Below are 12,903 nucleotides of genomic sequence, written 5' to 3' on the forward strand. Positions count from 1 at the left end.
AAGTTATAGCTAAAGGTTATCCAGCCAATAGTTTTTTTCTTGTTAATATTTTTGTTGATTCCTTAATATGACCTGTGATTTTATGGTTTATGTATTTTACAGACCTCCGGTCTTTGGTATTAGTAGGCTAAATTCCATGTGCTCTCTTTTATTGTACCCAAATACTGCTGATAATATTAGCATGACGGATTGTGAGCATGTCTGTCCTGCACGGTTAACAAACAAGCCACACAAGGTTACACTTGGGTTTGACACACCTATAATTATGATAACAGCAACACATGAACATAGTATAATGATAACAGCAGCACACAAAAGAGGTTACTGTGTACTCTGAGCAAGGCATTATATAGGGACTCTGTAGGGCAGTATTTGTGTCGAGCAGCGCGCGAGGGAGTGAGTGAGTGAGTGATTGTGAGGATGAGTGCAGTCAGTCAGTGAGCTGCTGCGGCCCGCGGACATCTGCACATCCAATGGAGCTGTGCGGATTCTCGACAAACTCCAGGTGTTTGATCACATTTATCATCACTCATATGATCTTTAGGGATGGACGACGATCTAGTGTGTGAATATGACTCCACCTGGGACACGGAGAGCGACGGGGACGAGCTGGAAAACACCGGCCGCAGCAAGAAGACACGGCCCGCATTCGTATGTTACTCTCTCTCATTAATCTGTGAACTGATACACTGTGGTACTTTTTATTTTATATCGCCTCTCGGACCCGTCGGTTTTATTTGCGGCGTGTTTCATCTGGTTTATATTGTGTGTTAGACGGACAGTCACCTCCACGCGCATCTTTTCCTCAGAAACGCACGATAAGCACTAGCGGGAAGTCTGTAGATAAACCCTTTTGACAGGTTATTTATTTTGCAGTCGGTTTACTTTTATCGTTTGAGTGTGTTTTGTAGAATAGCATTTTAGCTAGTTATTTATCATAAGCTGTGCTGACCGGAACTACGTCACTCGCCGCCGATCTTCACGTCATCTGGTGAACGTCCCATCGGGCCGCAGATGATTATAAGTCCGTGAATCACCTTCGGTCTGCATCAGTTGTTCAAAACCACAAAATTTGCTCGCTACTGTAATTCTGACAAAATATACTGAATTTTTACAGTCTCAGATTTTAATCGGAATAAACATCGGCCTATAATCAGCTCATTGCCATGGTATTTTAATCGTGTGCTCCTGCTTTTTAAAATGGTGTAAATCCGTCACACTATATTTTGTCACCCATGATACATTTTACATATTTTACCAGTTGCAGTCTTAATTCAGCTTTAGAAATTAGCTTTAAAAATAAATGGCTCTGTGTTGTGTAACAAAAAGCGGACTAATTATTTTTTATTTCAATAAAACGAATAAATGAATTAGATGAAGTGAAATAAATTCGAGCTGGTTTTGTGGAGTAATGTTTTTAATAGTTAGGTGTTAAAGTGAGTATATTGTTAATAATTAGCAAGGAAAATTTCTGTTTTGCCTTGTTGTAGATTTCACTTTTCACTGGCATGAGTATGTAAGACATGAATGCATTTTTTAGTATTCTCTGTGTATCTTTGCACTTTAGATTTATCTCAGACTGCATATAACCATGAAATAGTCCTGAATATGAATAATTGCAGTAGATTATGAGTATATAAAGCTGCAGAAGCTGCTTCATTTACTAAAAAATGTGTGATTCACTGATGACACATACTTTTTAAGTGGAGAAACGCCAATGTTGTTGTGTTTGAGACTTAAAGGATTAGTTCACTTTCAAATGAAAATTAGCCCAAGTTTTAGTCGCCCTCAAGCCATCTCTTCTTTCTGATGAACACAATCTGAGTTATATTAATAAATATCCTGACGCAACCGAGCTTTATAATGACAGTGAACAGGGGTCACGGGTAAGAAATTGCATCCATCCATCATATACGTAATCCACATGGCTCCAGGGTGTTAATAAAGGCCTTCTGAAACGAAGCGATGCATTCGTGTAAGAAAAATATCCATATTTAACAAGTTATGAAGTAAAATATCTAGCTTCCTATACAGACAGCCTTCTGTATTCTACGTACGAAGAAAGATTAAATCTCTTGCAGTTTAAAAAGTTAACACTAAGTCCTACGCCTTCCCTATTCAACTTACGGAAAAAGTGTAACTGATGCAACGCCAGTTTACACTTTCTTCGTAACTTCAGTATGGAAGGCGGTTCTGCAAACTGCTGCTTTCAGCCTATTACTCGCCATCTTTTCTAGAACTGAAAAATACAATAGAAACCAACACAACTTTCTCAAAAAAAATCTCTTCGTAGTGTTCTTGGTAGTGCTGTTGGTTATGGACAATATTAGTCGAAAAAACATCATGAATGCACACTTCGAAAATTCACTGGACATACTTCCTTCAGCACACCATTTTCAGAGTACTATGAAACCTCAAACTGTGGTATTCGGTTTGCCCTCAGCACGACTCTTCCTAGCATCACCCATTTTGACGTATATCTGCTAAACTTAAAGACCAAACGTAATGGCACTTCTACACCTAGACAGCAGGAGATTCTTCCCATAAGGCCAACTAAAAACAGTCATAAATCTGCAACAGTTTGATCATGGAAAGTGAAATTTGATGTGCATCTTCATCCAACAAAATGGCTTCCAGCAACTGAATTAAATTCCAGCTGCTAATAGCTTAATTTAATCATTTTGCAGATATTTTTGGGCAGCCTATCATTTTTAATTGGCCTACATCTTGTGAACGCAAGGTCCAAGCCTCACAAGTCCTGTATACACACACACACACATACACACACACACACACACACACACACACACACACACACACACACACACACACACACACACACACATTCTGAGTAAACATGACACATTTCATGAATTTCTGATGCTCCACTCGAGGGACAACTTCATAAGAAATCCTTTCAAGTCCTTTTTTTGGCGTCAGCGGCTGAACATTTCCTGATTTCCTTTTGAAGTCAGTTGTCTCTTTTGGAACAGTCTTGTATTTTTGTATTTTTTTTTTTTTTTTAGCTGTTTTATCAAATCAGTACCAGTGAGACCGTTGACTTTTGTATGCATTATATTTGGAAAGATATTTGTACACCAGTGCTGCTTGCGACTATGTAATTCCATTTATTACTTTGTGTTTATTTTATATATATATATAATGTCATAATGCTTCTTATAAGACTTAAATTTCCATTGGAAGTGCAGGATGTAAATGGATGCGGTTGTGTTTAAAGTTGTGCACTCACCACACACACCAAACACATGTTCTTCTGCAGAAATGAGAATGGCCAAAAACACACTCTTAAGTCTCTAAGCTTGATTCACTGTAGGCGAGTTTAAAGAGTGGTCTGTTTATGACTCAGAAACACTGGATTCAGCACTTGGCTTTGAGCGTCATATCAGTAAAGTGCTTGAAAGAAGATGGGAGAAGTTTTCACATAGACTAAATCAGTGGTTTATAGAGTCGTATCCCCTGAGGTATTCTGTGTACCCCCTCTCTAACACTTAGACTGCAGTCACACCTTTTCCATTAAGGAACTATATTTGCTCCCTTAAATTGATTTTTATTTTTATTTTTTTTACTTTTTATAAAATAAATAATGTTTTAAAAAAAAAAAAAAAAAAAAAAAAGTTCAATAGAGAATTATGCCATGATGGTAAAAACGAAGTGATACTTTTCAACTAAAACTACCAGTAGGTGGCAGTAAGTCATTGTCTTAATGAGTGAGTCATTGGGCTCTATCATACACCCAGTGCAATGTGACGGCAGGCGCGACACAAGTGTTTTTTGCTAGTTTCAGCCTGACACCGTTGTCATTTTCATGTCCAGCGCCACGTTGTTTAAATAGCAAATGCACTCGCGCCCATCTGTTCATCATGGGCGTGCTGGTTGAAAAACAGGTGTGTTCAGGCGCATTGTTGGCATGTTACTATTTTGAGGTACCTGAAATAGACTGTGCCATTGACCAACTGAAACCTGGTCAGTCAACGTCGCAGTATTTTTATAAAGGGCGCGTTAGTAATATGTCGCTGTACAATGCACGCACACTCTGCTTATTACACACACAGTGACGTGCAGCACACAAACATACCATATATTAAAAATAAAAGGATTACAATGTAAGATATTATTATTATTACTGTGTGCATAAAGATAAAAGTGCTTTGGTGGAATCTGGCTTTTCCCGTAAATGGTCTGCTCGTGGTCTTTAACCTCGCACACGAGCAGATCTGTTTCCTCTCTAGAGAAGCATTCAGTCTTTCTGCTTGCAAATTCTGCCATGTAAATAGCGAATCCACCATGGTGCGAGCGCAACTGGCTTTTAAAGGGAATGGGAGATGAGACTGGTTTATTGCACGTTACGCCCAAAACACAACCATTACTCATGAAGAAAATAGGTACAACCCTTTCAGACCATGTGCCTGGCGCGCCAACCATTTTCCCCGTCGTTAAAACTAGCAAAAGTGGATTTGGACACACCTTAAGTGCACCTGCGCCATGTGCTTCAGACCATGCGCTTAGATTGTTAAAATAGGGGCCCTATCGAGTCATTCATTCATTCAGTAAGGAAGCAAGTGGCCGTATTTATGAATGAGTCATTGAATCATTGACTCGATTGTTCAAAGCTGTGGCTGTGGCTTTCGCTGGAACTATTATTTCATTGCAAAATAGAGAAAACAATACTGTGTTTAAAATGTACGTCACTTGATATTACCTTTTTGTTTGTCGAACTGTTGTATAAATCACCTTTGCAATCATGTGAATATTTGGATTTGCAATCTTGCTCATATATTATATTAACAAATTAAAAACAAGACCTCACACAGGGTATGTTTTTGTATAGTTTGAGTCTTAATCGATCTCTTTGCACACATTCTGTGTCTAAATTTTTTTTTTTGTATGCTAGTACTTAATCCCCTCTTTTACACAGGTACATAGTAAATCACACTACATTACTGCTGTTCTTGACAAAGGCAGCAGACTGCATGCAATCTAGCCTATTATGTGAACGCTGCTTTTGTGGATGCAGTCAGTTTTGACCACAAAAGATGAAGTAATTTTATTTGAATGTCATGTATTTATGGCATTTTGCCAGTTAGAAATACATGTTCAGTTTTAAACTTATTTTAAGGTGGAGTAAAATTAAATAAACTACAAAACTCAGCCTTTTGTTTGCTTCCACCTCATGTACCCCAGTTTGAGACTGGACTAAATAACATCACTGGACTAAATTGATCCCAGGTGTATAAATACATTAATAACCAATACATAAATATATTATATTTAAATTGGATTGTAGTATTTGAAATGGTTTGCAAAATAATGTGTGTTCTCCACAAACTGGCAAAAGACTGATGGAGTTATTGAACTACAGGGATATTCGTTATAGCCGCATTTTGATTAATATCATATTTTGATTATGTACTTGGGTGATGTGATTTCATTAAAGGGAGTGCTGAAACAGTCTGAGAACCACTATTCTCAAACATTGTATAGTTTGGGAATTGGGATGCAGCCAGTTAAAGGGAGTTGAAACTAATGTTTAACCCTTTGATCTTTCCAGTGGTCCAACTCTTCCTCCAGAAACCTCAGAGCGGCCAAGGACATGCAGAACTACAGACATGGATATCCAGTAAGAGCTTGGGATTTTCTCCTTTTTTAGTAAACTTAAAAAGTGCACTTTGAATTCATAGAAAAGGAAAACTGACATGTTGATGTGATGATTTCATTATAGAATATCAATGAAGAGGAATGCCCAGAAGAAAGAATGACTAATTTAAAATTCTATCTAAATGAAATTAAGTCATCGCCTGATGGTACGTCCTTGTTTCCTCTTGATCTGCAATAACAAGTCCCAGAGTCAAGGTGTATTGCACTCCATTTGAGCTCTTGCTTTGTGCTTCAGATGTGTCGATTGAGACGTTTCACACAGAGTGGAAGACGGATTACAAAAGACTGGAGAGAGTTCATTCCTACATTCAGTGGTAAGAAACACCTCTTTAACCTTACCTTGTTTAGCAGTGTTTGATGGGAAGGTCTCGGGAAAAGTGTGTAGATGAAGTGCTTTGTAAAATTGAAGATGTGTGTGTCTCCTAGGTTGTTTCCTTTGCGAGAGCCAGGGGTGAACTACATGGCTGCAGAGCTCACCAAGAAAGAAATCCAGGTGAGTGGCTAAACTGGTAATAAACATAGTACCAGAGACTCCAAAACTACTTTTTGTCTCTCTTGTCCTGTTGTCCACAGGCGTTCAGGGAGAGTGATGAAGCTAAGAGTCGTCTTCTTGATTCCTACGAACTCATGCTGGGCTTCTACGGGATACAGCTGCTCAACAGAGAAACAGGGGAGGTGAAGCGTGCTGAGAACTGGAGGGAGCGATTCGCCAATCTAGAGAGGTGAGGTTCCTGCCTTTTTCAAACTTGACTATAACCAATATCCAAGACAAAGCTGACCAATGGCCAATTTAATTCATGCTTACATGTATATCAAATTAACCCAACATATATTTGAAAATAGAAAAATTGCATTATTCATTGACAATATTGATTTTGAAATCACCACATATAAACTGACATTTGCACTCCATGCATGGCCGTAGATTCACTGCAGCGCCACTTTTGATTTTTGACAGGAATGAAAGAAAGGCTGTGAGGGATAGACATACATCTCTTCTCCACTGTGCTTCTGGATTGTTCTGCAGACAAAACACTGCAAAAATATCTTTCCAAGAACTTTCAGTAGACAAAAAACTCCATATAACCTGAGCTGTGGGAAATTATAAGTGATCTAGAAGCTTTATAAAAGCTTTTTACAGTGGATGGCATTGAAAACAGCCTCGCTTTCATACCTGTCATGACGCTGCTCTGAATAAGGTCAATAGGTGGTGCTACAGCTAACAATCTGTCATAACTTCACAACTGTTTGATCAAGGAAATTTTCATTTGATTTGGAGCTTCTTCTGGACAAGTGCTAAACAAGTCATAAAAAATCAGTTGTATAAATCAACAAAAATCACATCAAATTTCAGCAGCTAATAACTTTCATTGTAAATCACTGATTGGTATGAAATTCATCATACATGTACATGGCAACTATGTGAGCCTGTGTATTCAATTTGATGAAAATTGGCAACAAGATGGTGCTATAGTGAGCAAATTCTCATTTTTGCCAATAAAATTGTTTTCTCTGAATCATTCAGTGACCCCAAAATCACACATGCTTATCCATTTCCACACAAAAACTTCTTTGAAAACCCTACTTTTTATAACTCGACCAAGGACGTTTGTTCAGTTCACACAAAATTGGTATGTACCATCTTGAGGCACCCTAATTGTTTAAATGGGTCATATGATGCTATTTTAAAAGTTCATTATCTTTTTTATTTGGGTGTAATAGAGTAGGTAACATCGTTTAATGTTCCAAAAACACATTATTTTTCACAAGCTGTACATTATTGCAGCTCCTCTATTCCCAGTCTGTCTGAAATGCTCTGATTTCTACAAAGCCCCTCCTTCTGAAAAGCCCAGAGTGCTCTGATTGGCCAGCTGACCCAGTGCACTTAGTGAGATGAAGGGGGGGAGAAAACTGGACACTGGTTATACTACTCTTTGCTCACTCCTCTGAAGATATCTTGAGTAAAACGGCTCTATATTTAATGAAGCACATACAAAAGACCTGAACCGGAAGTGATGCCACCTGTTTTACGGAATACAAAAGTTTATTGCGCATAACATGTATGGCTTCACATTCAATTAAAAATGCAAAGAAATTCATTTCTACAACCATGTTAGACTTAAAATACTCCAACATGCTTATCGATCATTAACATAAACATAAATTTGATAACATAAAAACAAAATCGTAGACATTTGTCAGGTCTCATATCTTCAAATGTACTTTACAATTTCAATAAATTGACCCTATTAAGTCCTACACCCAAATGTAAGTTTTCCATGTTTTTTAATAGATATAAAACAGCCTTCTAATTGACTTCTAAGTGGGTATTAAAATGAATGTCAATAGAGCTGTTCCAAATGAGCCCACTTGACAAAAGGTTGTTTTTGTTTTTTGACAGAACATTAAATTGTATTTTGGCTGATTTTTTTATTTTTATTTTATATGGCTATCAACAGCTTTTATTAATATTTGTTGTACATCTTATCTTTGTAAGCATCACTAAGGCATCTTCTCATGAAATCCAATCATTCTTTAAAGTACAAAGAAACAAAGTCATATCAGGCTGCAACAGATTTATTACTCTATTTTAATTTTTTTTTAATTAATACTCAACCAATTGTCACAAGTTTTTCTCTTTGAAGACCGCAAAGTGACTGTCAGACAGAAACAATTAAGTTGGTTTCAAATAAGAAGTGAAATGAAATTACAGTAACATACGTGCATTTGCTACAAAATAAAAAATAACTGTATTTCAAAATTACAAGTGGGCTTAAAGGATGTACAGTATTAGTATGTATCAGAACCATCCAAATAACTTACTGTGATTTTTCTCTCCTTTTTTGTGTTTCTTTATTTCACACATCACTGAAAAATAATGTCATATTTGCTTTCAGAAACATGCACAATAATCTCAGAATTACCAGGATCCTCAAGAGCCTGGGAGAGCTGGGTTTTGAGCATTTCCAAGCCCCTCTCGTGCGCTTTTTCCTTGAGGAGACCCTCGTCAGGAAAACCCTCAGCAGTGTTAAACGCAGCGTGCTCGACTACTTCCTGTTTGCCGTGCGTGACAAGCGTGAGCGCAGAAAGCTGGTCCGCTTCGCCTTTCAGCACTTTGAGCCCAAAGACAAGTTTGTATGGTGCCCCAGAAAAATCCAAAAACGCTTCAAGAAGAAGTCCGAGAAGCGACAGAACTCTTTAGCTGGCAGCGGAGACAGCGCAGCAAACGACGAAGGTCACTCACGATACAAAAACAAGGATGGAGAAGCCGCAAGTGAGCCAAAACACAGCAAGCCAGTTGGCGATCTTATAGATGCAAAGAAGGAAGGCGACAGTGACTCCATAATGAGAGTTGACTCCGAAAAAGCTTCTGAGGGCTCATCAGAAGACCATGAGCCAAATCTAGATGCCTCTTCTGTAGAGTTACCTCTCAATAATGGCACCAGTGTTAACAACGGAGAGATTGTTAGTCTTGAGCCAAGCAGTGTTGAAGGAGGAAAGCTGCCTGAAGTCGCTCAAAAAGCTGAGAAAGTCCCGGAGGTCTCAAACACTGTCTGGGAATGTGTCGCTGGTTCTACCGCAGGATCAAGCGACTGTGACGACTCTCGGGATGAGATGGACAGTCCTCTCTGTCCAGTTGACTCCCAGAAGGAACTTGAAGAAACTGCCTCAGGTACAAGTAAGGAAAGGACAGTGACTGACAGCCCTGAACACAACTCCCCAACGCCGTCTGAGAAGTTCCCCAGGCCTGACTGCGATCATAAAGAGAAGAGCCTCCGATCAGAAAACCACCAGAAGAATGGAATAAACTGCAACCAATCAAATGGATCAGAGAAGGAAGAGCCAATGGAAATTGTAGAAATGAGTTCATAGCTCGCCCATGAATGATTCCTGAATATGATAAAGCACTGAAAATGGACACTTTATAAACTTATTACAAGATGATATGAATTGACCTGTTGTTTTTTAAATAAGGCATTCATTCAAAAGGCTTTTCTTTATGCTTTCATTGTATCAGTTCAGTTAGCGGGAATGTTATTGTCACCTGCAGTGGCAGGGCCAAATGTGCACCCGTCTTCTTATAGCCAGTTTATTCTAGGTTGAACCTTTATTTGTCCATGCTTTCAGATTTACAGTTTTTTCCAATACTTGTTTTTTAACTGAAACTGTGAAAGAAGAATGTCATTTTTGCATTCAACTAATAAGAAACAATTATTGATTAAAAATATTTCCATAGTGAATACGTATAATTCGGATACTGTTTTCGAGCAGATATGCTGTATTTCCCAAAACATGTTTTGTTGATTACCCTGAACTAATGAAGGGGCTTGTCTTTTACAAAAAATTTTTTGTTCTTTCAAAAATTTATTTTACATCTGCAGTGAAGATAGAAGCATTAATAAGAAAATAATCTATATGATCAGTTGTATAAATCAGTCTCTTAGTGATTCTCTGAATGTTCAGCACATGCATTAACTCCCAATTTATAAAGCTTTTTACCTTTTTCCACATGACCTTAAATTAATCCTTCATGAAATATTCTAGAATAAATAAAACCTTTTTCACCTATGAATTACTGTTCATAGATGGTTCTTTTGTTGCTTTAAAACTGATTTCTCCTGTTCTCTGCACATGTTTATATGCTTTTTAAAGTAATAATTAAAGTGTACTTTCATTTGGCTTCGAGTACTTTCATTTCTGCATTTCATTAATAAGGATAGAAGAACATAAGGCATATGTTTTGCCGACTTTCTTTTGTTCTTTAAAACAATGTGCACTAATCCTTTTTTAATTTCATAACGTTTCAAATCTGTCAAATGTCTTGAGGTCAAGTGATTAAAGAGGGAAAGGAAACAACTGTAGTTGGATGAAATGTTTTGTAGTTCATGCAGAAAATGTGAAGGATCACTGGACCACTTGGCTATTTTCCCAGTGCTCAAAGTCTCTCATTGAAATAATGAGTTTTTGTTTCTGGACCTGCTACAAAATATTTCTTTGCTTATCAGCCTTTGTAAGTATAAGGTAGACTGCATAGTATGAGGCATGTAGATTCTGTCAATACTGTATTTTGACATATGAAAGTTTGTAAATATAAATATAGTCACTCATTTTATAAAATTATTTATGGCATATACAAGTCTTTGAAGTACTTTCACACTATTAACATGGTAACAAAGTGTGTGGTATATGAATATATTTAGTGCCATGGCATACAGTGCATCCGGAAAGTGTTCACAGCACTTCTTCCACATTTTATGTTACAGCCTTATTTCAAAAAGGATTAAATTCATTATTTTCCTCAACATTCTACAAACAATACCCCATAATGACAACGTGAAAGAAGTTTGTTTGAAATCTTTGCAAATTTATTAAAAATAAACGAAAAAAAAAAAAAAAATCGAATGTACATACACTACTGTTCAAAAGTTTGGGATCGGTAAGATTTTTTTTTGTTTTGTCTGCTCACCAAGATTGCATTTATTTAATTAAAAATACAGTAAAAACAGTAATATTGTGAAACCATTTACAATTTAAAATAACTTTTCTATTGGAATATATTTTAAAATGTAATTTATTCTTGTGATGCAAAGCTGAATTTTCAGCATCATTGCTCCAGTCTTCAGTGTCACATGATCCTTCAGAAATCATTCTAATAAGATGATTTGCTGCTCAAGAAACATTATTATTATCAATGTTAAAAACAGTTGTATACTTTTTTTTCAGGATTCCTTTATGAATAGAAAGTTCAAAAGAACAGCATTTATATGAAATACTAAGCTTTTGTAACATTATACACTACGTTTGGGGTAGTAAGAATTTTTATTTTTTTGAGTAGAAATTAAAAGAAATGAATATTTTTCTCAACAAGGATGCATTAAATCAATCAAAAATGGCAGTAAAGACATTGAAATATAATCTTTTGTTACATTTTAAAATAAACGCTGTTCGTTTGAACTTTCTATTCATCAAATAATTCTGAAAAAAAAAATATTGTACACAAATATTTTGTACAATTGTACACATTAAATGTTTCTTGAGCAGCAGATCAGCATATTAGAATAATTTCTGATGATCAAGTGACACTGAAGACTGGAGCAATGATGCTGAAAATTCAGCTTTGCGTCACAGGAATAAATTACTTTGTAAAATATATTCAAATAGAAAACAGTTATTTTAAATTGTAATAATATTTCACAATATTATGTTTTTATTTTATTTTTAATTAAATAAATGCAGCCTTGGTGAGTAGACGAAACTTCTTGTAAAGACATTAAAAATCTTACAGTTCCCAAACTTCTGAACGGTAGTGTAAGTATTCACAGCCTTTGCTCAATACTTTGTTGAAGCACCTTTGGCACCAATTACAGCCTCAAGTCTTTTTGGCACACCAATTTTTGGGCAGTTTCTCACATTCTTCTTTGCAGGACCTCTCAAGCTCCGTCAGGTTGGATGGGGAGCGTTGGTGCACAGCCATTTTCAGATCTCTCGAGAGATGTTCAGTTGGGTTCAAGTCTGGCCTCTGGCTGGGCCGCTCAAGACGTTCACAGAGTTGTCCCGTAGCCACTCCTTTGTTATCTTGGCTGTGTGCTCAGGGTCATTGTCCTGTTGGAAGATGAACCTTTACCCCAGTCTAAGGACCAGAGCGATCTGGAGCAAGTTCTCATCAAGGATGTCTCTGTACATTGCTGCATTCATCTTTCCCTCGATCCTTACTGTTCTCCCAGATCCAGCTGCTGAAAAACACCCTCACAGCATGATGCTGCGCCTGCCACCACCATGTTTCACTACAGGGATGTATTGGCCAAGTAATGAGCAGTGCCTGGCCAATACTCCAGACATGATGCTTGCTTTTCAGGCCAAAGAGTTCAATCTTTGTTTCATCAGACCAGAGAATTTTGTTTCTCATGGTCTGAGAGTCCTCAAGGCCGACTGCCTTTTACTGAGGAGTGGCTTCTGTCTCTCCACTCTACAGGCCTGATTGGTGGAGTGCTGCAGAGATAGTTGTTCTTCTGCAAGGTTCTCCTCTCTCCACAGAGAAATGCTGGAGTTCTGTCAGAGTGACCATCGGGTTCTTGGTCACCTCCCTGACTAAGGCCCTTCTCCCCCGATCGCTCAGTTTGGCCAGGCGGCCCACTTTAGGAAGAGTCCTGGTGGTTTCAAACTTCTTCCATTTACGGATGATGGAGGCCACTGTACTCATTGGGATCTTCAGTGATGCAGAAATTT

At 37.5% G+C, this 12,903-nt stretch overlaps 1 protein-coding gene across 1 annotated transcript; it reads left to right on the forward strand.

Moving 5' to 3' along the window:
* Positions 1-390: 390 nt before the first annotated feature.
* ogfr (opioid growth factor receptor) lies at positions 391-10,489 on the forward strand. The gene is made up of 7 exons (XM_067371351.1): positions 391-651; positions 5,570-5,638; positions 5,741-5,822; positions 5,912-5,990; positions 6,103-6,169; positions 6,250-6,398; positions 8,574-10,489. The coding sequence occupies exons 1-7, from the start codon at positions 547-549 to the stop codon at positions 9,547-9,549; spliced, it is 1,527 nt and encodes a 508-aa protein (XP_067227452.1). The 5' UTR covers positions 391-546; the 3' UTR covers positions 9,550-10,489.
* The last annotated feature ends 2,414 nt before the right edge of the window (positions 10,490-12,903 follow it).

This window comes from Chanodichthys erythropterus, chromosome 20, assembly GCF_024489055.1.
Source record: "Chanodichthys erythropterus isolate Z2021 chromosome 20, ASM2448905v1, whole genome shotgun sequence".
Classification (NCBI taxonomy): Eukaryota; Metazoa; Chordata; class Actinopteri; order Cypriniformes; family Xenocyprididae; genus Chanodichthys; species Chanodichthys erythropterus.

Bases quoted from the DNA above. Each gene is read 5' to 3' on its own strand.
- ogfr (XM_067371351.1), top strand. From the start codon at position 547: ATGGACGACGATCTAGTGTGTGAATATGACTCCACCTGGGACACGGAG. The intron at 5,639-5,740 runs GTAAGAGCTTGG...ATTTCATTATAG, and splicing joins ACTACAGACATGGATATCCA to AATATCAATGAAGAGGAATG. The intron at 6,399-8,573 runs GTGAGGTTCCTG...ATTTGCTTTCAG, and splicing joins CGATTCGCCAATCTAGAGAG to AAACATGCACAATAATCTCA.